General features: G+C 47.8%; 2 protein-coding genes across 3 annotated transcripts; one reads left to right on the top strand and one right to left on the bottom strand.

The window, feature by feature from the left end:
- Positions 1–2,234: 2,234 nt before the first annotated feature.
- Positions 2,235–8,267, bottom strand: ORNANAV1R3029 (vomeronasal 1 receptor ornAnaV1R3029). Of its 2 annotated transcripts, XM_029053587.1 has the most exons (2): positions 7,339–8,267; positions 2,235–2,262 (listed from the first exon to the last, which is right to left on the bottom strand). In XM_029053587.1, exons 1-2 carry the CDS (start codon positions 8,265–8,267, stop codon positions 2,235–2,237), a joined length of 957 nt encoding a protein of 318 aa, XP_028909420.1. The 2 variants fall into 2 exon arrangements, with proteins under 2 accessions (XP_028909420.1, NP_001240350.2); NM_001253421.2 differs by lacking the exon at positions 2,235–2,262 and having other exon boundaries at positions 7,296–8,267.
- Positions 3,164–4,069, top strand: ORNANAV1R3030 (vomeronasal 1 receptor ornAnaV1R3030). Its single transcript, NM_001253422.1, has one exon. It carries the CDS (start codon positions 3,164–3,166, stop codon positions 4,067–4,069), a length of 906 nt encoding a protein of 301 aa, NP_001240351.1.
- Positions 8,268–8,891: the final 624 nt, after the last annotated feature.

Here is an 8,891-nt window from a genome sequence, read left to right as displayed (position 1 = left end):
GAATGTGCTGGTAAAACCATCCTTGTCTCCAGGGTGCCTGACAAGTCCCTTCACCGCAGAGAGTTGTGAGGAAAACCACAGAGATCATCTAGTCTCAAGATTGATGGCCAGGAGGGATGGGGAATCTGGGTATTTCCAGAGATGTCTCGGTGTCAGAGCGGATTAGTGCTCAGCGAGTCACTCATTCACGCACACGCATATACACGCACAAACGCTAATCACTCCCTGAGAGGGAGGTGAGAAGAGGCAAGCGGCGGATAGATACCTGCCTCAGCTCTGTCCCGCCGAAGTCTGACTGCCTGCAAACTGCCTTCCCAGCTTGCACGAGCAATGGAGACAGGTAGGTAGGATGAAGTCATCTCTCCTGAAATGAGCGGGCGTTTCAGGATTGGGGTCTAAGGGAGAGGTTTCACTGGGAGATGGGATATAATAATAATAACCACAGTACTTGCTAAGCCCTTACTACGTGTCAAGCACAATTCTAAGAGCTGGGGTAGATACAAGATAATCGGGTTGGACACGGATCCTACCCCACAGGGGGCTCACGGTCTTAATCCCCGTTTTACAGATGAAGTAACTGAGGCACTGACAAGTCAAGTGACTTGCCCGAGTTCACACAGCTGGAATGTGGCAGAGTCAGTTTTAGAACTCAGGACCTCTGACTCCCAGCCCCCTGCTTTTTCCACTAGGCCATGCTTCGTTGGACTCAGTGACGGGGTGGGGATGCGGACACCAGGATCACGGGGTTTTAGCAGGAGTTTGCGTCTCCAGCCCAGTGGCTTGGCCAGGGCAGGAACGGCGACTGAACGGACTCGACGGGAGACGGGCTCTGTGTGCCGGGCTTGGGGAGAGGTTGGGAATCGCCTGACGCTTGGGCAGTAAGTATTAAACGGGAGTCTGAGTCTCCAGCCCAACATCTGCCCTGTAAAGGTTGGCATGGGATGGGCTGGGATTAACTGGACTGGAATATGGATTTAAATGATTCGTTTCCCTTTCCATCATCCTGGGGTTCCCTGTCTATGCAGGGCCTTCTCTGGAGGTTCCCACAGTAGGAGAGGGAAGAAATTCTCTCGAAACAGCGGCTGGGAGCAGGTCGTCTTGGGGTACAAGAGTGTGGTCCCAGTAGGGCTGTCCCTGGCTCTCTCCCTGATGGAACCCGGTGTCCAGGTTAAAAATAATAAATAACGATATATGTTAAGTGCACACTATGTGCCAAGCACGCTTCTAAGCGCTGGGGTAGATACAAGGTAATCAGGTTGTCTCGCTTGGGGCTCACAGACTTAACCCCCATTTTACAGATGAGTTAATCGAGGCACAGAGAGGTTAAGTGGCTCGCCTAAGGTCACACAGCAGACGAGTGGCAGAGCTGGGATTAGAACCCGCATCCTCTGGTGCCCAAGGCCGCGTTCTTTCCACTAAGCCAGGTTGCTTCTCTTGAATGGCCCCATCTCTTTGGGTAGCGGGGATAGGAGTGGGATTGGGAAGTGGGGAAATACTGACTCCTGGCTGGAGTTCTGGGGAGGGATGGGGAGCCCAGTCACTCCCAGTTTTCTCCCAGGGCTCTCTCCCATTCCAGATCATTCCTCACCCATTTATAATGATGGTATCTGCTAAGCGCTTACTATGTGCCAAGCACTGTTCTAAGCACTGGATATTAACGTCTGTCTCCCCCTCTGACTGTAAACTCATTGTGGGCAGTGAATGTGTCCGTTTATTGTTGTACCGCACTCTTCCGAGCTCTTAGTACAGTGCTTTGCACATCGTAAGCACTCAAAAAATACGATTCAATGAATGAATGAATGGTGGAGTCAGCACGGGCCAGCGTCTTTGACCCCGGAGCTACTCGTCTTCTAATGACTTTAGGTCATCTAATAATAATAGTAATAGTAATAATAATGGTGTTCGTTGAGGGCTTACTATGTGCCAAGCACTGTTCTGAGCGCTGGCACTCTGCTCCTGCAGGGAATGGAGTTTGCCTACTCAGTCTATTCTTATTAATCGTAATAGTGACATTTATCGAAAACCTGCTACGTGTTAAGCTCTGGGGTAGATTAATGAATAATAACTGTGGTATTTGTTAAGCATATGCCTTAAGGGCAAGTCGCTTAACTTCTCTGTGCCTCGGTTACCTCATCTGTAAAATGGGGATTAAGACCGTGAGCCCCACGTGGGACAACCTGATTCCCCTGTGCCTACCCGAGCACTTAGAACAGTGCTCTGCACGTAGTAAGCGCTTAACAAATACCAACATTATTATTATTAAGGGTACTAAGCACTGTACTAAGCATTGTTCTACTGTACTGTAGTACTGGGGTACTAAGCACTGGGGTAAATACAAGATGGTCAGGTCCCGCATGGTGCTCACAGTCTAAATGAGAGGAAGAACAGGTATGGAATCCTCATTTTGCAGATGAGGAAACTGAAGCACGAAGAAGTCAAGTGACTTGCCCAAGGTCACAGAGCAAGCAAGTGGTAAAGCCGGGATTAGAACCCATGTCTCCTTACTTCCAGGTCTGTGCTTTTCCCACTAGGTCAGCGTCTTCTCAATTAACAATCTCTTGCCCAAGCCCGAGGAATCCCCCTCATTTAGCCCCGACTCCCTGCCTCTGCTCTACCTCCCTCGCTGCCCCACAGCACTTGTGTTTATATGTAAAATCTATAATTCTATTTATTTTATAAATGACGTGTATATATCTATAATTCTGTTTATTTAAAGTGATGCTATGGATACCTGTTTACCTGTTTTGATGTCTGTCTCCCCACTTCTAGACTGTGAGCCCGTTGTTGAATAGAGATCGTCTCTATTTGTGGCTGAATCGTACTTTCCCAGCGCTTAGTACGGAGCTCTGCACACAGTAAGCGCTCAATAAATACAACTGACTGAATGAATGGATTTAGCACTCTTTTCTTTTGGTAAAATAAGACTAGTATGACACGGAGAAGCAGTGTGGCTTAGTGGAAAGAGCACGGGTCCGGTCCTTCTGCGGGGAATCCCAGTAGACATTCCTGGTTATTAAAGGCCGCTGTGCTAACTTACAAACGAGGTTGCGATGTGGTTATCCTTAGGAACTGTCAGAAGTCGATTTCTTTCCACCTCTCTCTTTCATGCTCTTTCATGCTTCCCTTCTCTTCCTCCAGGCTGCTCCGAAGTGACTTCGAGAGAATGAAGGCCACTGAAATCTATGAGATCTTTATTATTTTACAGCTCAGCATTGGAGTTTCGGGGAATGCGTTCCTCCTGCTGCTTTCTATCCGCACAGTCTCCACCAGCCACAAGCCCAACTCTTCCGATCTAATCTTTGCTCACCTGGCTTTGGCAAACATTCTCATCCTCCTCACCAGGGGCATCCCGGGCGTCTTGTCTATCTGGGGCCTGAGGAATGTCCTGGATGACATTGGGTGTAAACTCCTTATTTATATCTACCGAGTGGCTCGGAGCCTTGTTATCTGCACCACCTGCCTCCTGAATGTCTTCCAGGCCGTCACCATCAGCCCCAGTACCTCCCGGTGGGCAGGAATCAAAGCCAAATTACCCAAGTGCATCATCCCCTGTTTCCTCTTCTTCTGGGTCCTCAGTCTTCTGATTGATGTTTCTGCTCCAGTATATATTTTAGGTCCCCAGAATAGCACCAACGATCAATACATATTTGTGCTGAAACACTGTTCCTTAGCCAATATCAGTACAGAAGAGTTAATAATAAATTCTTGTGTGAATTCCTTCAGGGACTTTCTCTTCATGGGGCTCATGAGCGTGGCCAGTGGCTACATGGTGTTTGTCCTGCACAGGCACCGCCGGCAGGTCCGACATCTCCACGGGCCCGGTGGCTCCCCCGGGGCGATACCCGCGGTCCGGGCGGTCAAATGTGTCGTCGCCCTGTTGGCTCTGTACCTTCTATTTTACAGCCTAGAGATAATCATGCTGAATATTTTCATGAACATGAGAAACAGATCTCCACAGATGAGAACCAACATAGATTTGTCAATCACCTTCTCTGTGTTCACTCCATTCCTAGTGATTCACAGCAACCGGAGGATAAGAACTTGTGGGAAAAGGAAATCCCACCCCTAACATGGATTCCACCCTGGATCCTAGAGAAAATTCCTGCCCTCCTGAGCCCGCTGGGAGAGCTTAAGGAACTGAGGACCAACAGGGGTGTGGAACTGCCTATGGATCAGATCCACGCAATCCCGTGGAGCTGAAGAGAAAATCGTCTCCCGTTCCAATGATAACAGGATTGGGAATTATTGGTCAATCAATCGATAGCATTGACTGAGTGGCTACTCTGAATTAGATGCTTGGCAGGGTTCAGTAGAGAGGGTAAACACTCTCCCTACCCTCAAGGAGCTTAAAGTCTAGCGGGATCTGGATATTTGACCTCAACCTGGCCTCCGCTGTGCACGCCCTCTCTAGAATGAGATGAGGAAGGGGGTGAGAGCTTGATCTTCAGAAGGAAGGGGCTGGATGAGAGGGGGACTGTGAATAGATCACCCTGAAAAAGGGAGAATAAAGAGAACATAATTCTGGGAGGATGAGACTGCATGAGGGAGGATTTTAGAGAGGGAGGGGTCAGTGAGTAATAATAATAATGTTGGTATTTGTTAAGCGCTTACTATGTGCAGAGCCCTGTTCTAAGTGCTGGGGTAGATACAGGGTCATCAGGTGGTCCCACGTGAGGCTCACAGTTAATCCCCATTTTACAGATGAGGTAACTGAGGCACAGAGAAGTGAAGTGACTTGCCCACAGTCACACAGCTGACAAGCGGCAGAGCCGGGAGTCGAACCCATGACCTCTGACTCCGAAGCCCAAGCTCTTTCCACTGAGCCACGCTCAGAGAGAGGAGAAAAAGGAGAGGGAAAGAGGGAAAAGAGGCAAAAGAGAATCTCCCCAGCTAGGTTATAAACTCCTTGAGGGCAAGGATCATGTCTACTAACTGTATTTTCTCTCCCAAGTGCTCAGTACAGTACACTGCACACGGAAGGTGCACGGTAAATACTTAGTTGATCGAGACAGTCCAGCTGTACTGTAAGATCTTCGAGAATAGAGATCATATTTATTAACTCTATTATACTTCCTCAAGTATATTGCTCACACAGAGGAAGCTCTCCATCAATAGACTTGAACGGTCGATCGAACGGGAAAAACGGGAAAGGGGAACACTTTTCCCCTTTCCCCCTTTTCCTAAATATCCCGCTCCACTCCCCACTGACCAGGTGTTTGTCAAGGTAAGGAAATCTTGGGGAACGATCCCTGCTCGGGAGTGACTGAAACTGATGGGAATCACAATCTGGAATTGCCCTGGTAGAGTGGAAGAGAGAACTCATTCGCTGAAATCATCTATCCAGTTTTACAGACAGACAGACAAAAAGAAAGCCAATTTTCACACAGTATTATCATTTGCCACTTCCATTAGCTTGGTCCCCCAAACTCACGGATTAGTCTTCTATCTGTCCAAGGACTCACAGCATAGTAGGTAATAGTAATAGTGGTAATAATTGTAACGTCAGCAACATTTACTTGGTGCTTTTATTAGGCCCTTGGGAAATACAGAACAAGGAAGTGGCCTGTTCCCTCGCCCCAAGGAGTTTAAACTCTAATAGGGAAGATATTTATATAAGTATTTATACCACTTGTGGTCAAAATAAATACAATGAGAGGACATATAATCTTGAGTGCTTAAGACGGTGTAATTAAATTAATAAATCCTAGCTGGCTGAAGAGGTGATGATGATGATGATGATGGTATTTGTTAAGGGCTTACTACGTGCCAAGCATTGTTCTAAGCGCTGGGCAAGTTAATCAGGTTGTCCTAAGTGAGGCTCACAGTCTTAATCCCCATTCTACAGATGAAGTAACTGAGGCACAGAGAAGCTAAGGACTTACCCCAAAGTCAGTGGCGGAGCCAGAATTTGAACCCACGACCTCTGACTCCCAAGACCGGGCTCTTTCCACTAAGCCACACTGCTTCTCTAACAGATACGCGCTAGGTGATATGTATCGGGTTGGTGAGAAATTCATCTTGGAAGATGTATCGGAAGAGATGGGAGGGATTTGATTCTGGGAAAGTTGGGACCCGATGGATAGAGGGAATGGCTCAAAAGCGAGATACAGCTAAACAGTTGGCTTGAAAGGAAGGAAGACAGCCAGTGGGGAATAATAGCTGAGGAAACCAGATAGGTGAGCTGGTGCCAGATGGTGAGAGCCTTGAAATCGTTCACCTATCGAAAGATTTTACAACATTAGCGTGACATAGGACTTTGTTATGTCTGCTTCTGCTGCATTCCTGGTTTCTGTGACTGAATGCCTGTTGGCCCTAAGGAGTTTCCTAGAAACGTATTACTCTCCACCAGTATCTGTAATTTATTTATTTGTATTAATGTCTGTCTCCTCTAGACTGTAAGCTCACTGTGGGCAGCGAATGTGTCTGTTTATTGTTATGATAATAATAGTAATAATAAATAATGTTGGTATTTGTTAAGCGCTTACTATGGGCAGAGCACTGTTCTAGGCACTGGGATAGGTACAGGGTAGCAGGTTGTCCCACCTTTTGTCATCTCCCGCTACCTCCATCACTCTGACTTGCTTCCTTCATTCACCCCTCGTCCCAGCCCCGTAGCACTTACCTACATATCTGTAATTTATTAATTTATATTAATGTCTTCCTCCCCCTCTAGGCTGTAAGCTCATTACATATCTGTAATTTATTGATTTATATTAATGTCTGCCTCCCTCTCTAGACTGTAAGCTCAATATGGGCAGGGAATGTGCCTGTTTATTCTGATATTATACCCTCCCAAGGACTTATTAAGTGGCTCAGTAAGTACAACTGAATTCATTCAATTGTATTTATTGAGCACTTACTGGGTAAAGAGCACTGTACTGAGCGGTTGTAATTGAATAAATAAGATTCAATGAATGAATGCTATGTTGTACTCTCCCAAGGGCTCAGCACAGTGCTCTACGCACAGTAAGCCCTCAGTAAATACGAATGACTGACTGAATGAATGAGGGATCTTGGATGTGGGTCTAGCCAAGGTAGTCGTGGCCAAGTTATTAAGTTAAGGATCCAGAATCCATCTCTTCCACCTTGCTGATTCTTGCTGGAGCGGCCACGGAAACGTGGTAGGGTGAGGAGAGGACGGTCCTCATGGACTTGGGCAGAGCCAGGACGGGAGGGATGTGTAACCGAGGAGAGAAGACCCCTTCTCTTCTACAACAGCCCTCGTTGCTGCCTCCACCATCTCCTTAGCGGTGACTCTCCAGGGGTGCCCAAATCGGGATGTCTGGTCATGCCAGTCAAGCAGGACCGGGCGAGAAGGCAGGGGTCTCCCCCAGACCCTTTGTGCGATCTGTATTGGACACAGGAGATTCTGTTTTCCGGAACGTTCTCATCCTCCTGTCGCCGTGGATCATCAGGAAGGGACTGACGGCCGAGAAGGTGAACGACAGCACCATGTGGCTGTTCACCAGCAGGGGAGATTTCTCCTTCATGTTTAGTAAAATGCTGAACATGATGCTCTGTCTGCCGTAGAGGAGGACATAGAGGGTGACCAGGGCGATAACTCTTTTGGCCGCCCTGACCTCGGGCATCGCCTTTGGGGAGTGACCGGTTCCGTGGAGGTGGCGGACCTGCCGGTGGTGTCTGTGCAGGACAAACACCATGTAGGTGCTGGCCACGCTCATGAGCACCACAAATAATACATCCCGGAGAGAAATCGCAGTAGCAACAGCCAAGGCAATTCCTGCACTGACGCTGACTGTAGAGCAATATTTGAGATCCAGTATTATTCGAACACTGCTGCTGTTCTGGGGGCCAGTGATGTATATCAGCACGTTCACATCTATTAGCATGTTGAGGACCCAGGAGAGGAGACGGAAGGGGACAATCAACTTGGGTAATTTGGCCTTGATTCTCGCCCACCGAGAGGTGCCGGGGCCGATGGTGACGGCCTGGAAGATGCTCAGAAGGCAGGTGGTGCAGATGGCGAGACCCCGAGCCACTCGATACAGGTAGATGAGGATTTTGCATCCAACGGCATCCAGGAAATTTTTCAGTCCCCAAACCGACATGGTCTCTGGGATTCCACTGGTGAGAAGGATGATGGCGTTGGCCAAGGCTAGGTGGGCGAGAATCAAATCAGAGGAGCTGGGCCTGTGGCTGGCAGACACCATACGGGCATAAAACTGGAGGAGGAAGACATTGGCTGAGAGTCCGATACTGATCTGCAACAGAATCAAGATCGCAAAAGAGAGCTCGGTGGCATCCATTGCCTTGAATTTCTAATTTCAGTGAGACCGCATTTCCTGCAGAACAACCTGGGGAGGAAGAACAAAGAGAGCGGGAGTTAGAGAGAGACAGAAAGTGACAGAGAAAGAGAGGGAGCGAATGAATGAATCAAAAAATGGTATTTACTGAGAGCTTACTTTTTGCAGAGTACTGTAAAATGTGCTTAGGAGAGCACCATAAAGATAAAATCCCTTATCTCTGCCCTCAAGCATTACTACAGTCTAGTAGGGAAGACAGTAAATTAAATCACACCCAGGAGAAAGCAGTAGTGTACAAAAATATATACTTAAGTGCGGTGATAGCAGTGGAGGAAGTGAACAAGTATCTAAGTGCTTAGGTGGCGGGGAAGTACTGAAACATAATAATAATAATGATAATAATAACAGTGGTATTTGTTAAATGCCTATTATGGGCCAGGCACGGTACTAAACGCGGGAGTAGAGACAATTTTATCAGGTTGGACACAGTCCCACATGGGTCTCAATCCTCTCTTTACTAGTGATGCCGCTGAGGCACAGAGAAGTGAAGTGATTTGCCCAAAATCACGCAGCAGACAAGTGACAGAGCCGGCATTAGAACCCAGGACCTTCTAACTCCCGGGCCCG

The sequence above is a fragment of the Ornithorhynchus anatinus genome, chromosome X3 (assembly GCF_004115215.2).
Source record: "Ornithorhynchus anatinus isolate Pmale09 chromosome X3, mOrnAna1.pri.v4, whole genome shotgun sequence".
Classification (NCBI taxonomy): domain Eukaryota; kingdom Metazoa; phylum Chordata; class Mammalia; order Monotremata; family Ornithorhynchidae; genus Ornithorhynchus; species Ornithorhynchus anatinus.
The sequence above is the reverse complement of the archived record's forward strand: the minus strand, read 5'-3'. Positions and strand labels throughout refer to the sequence as shown.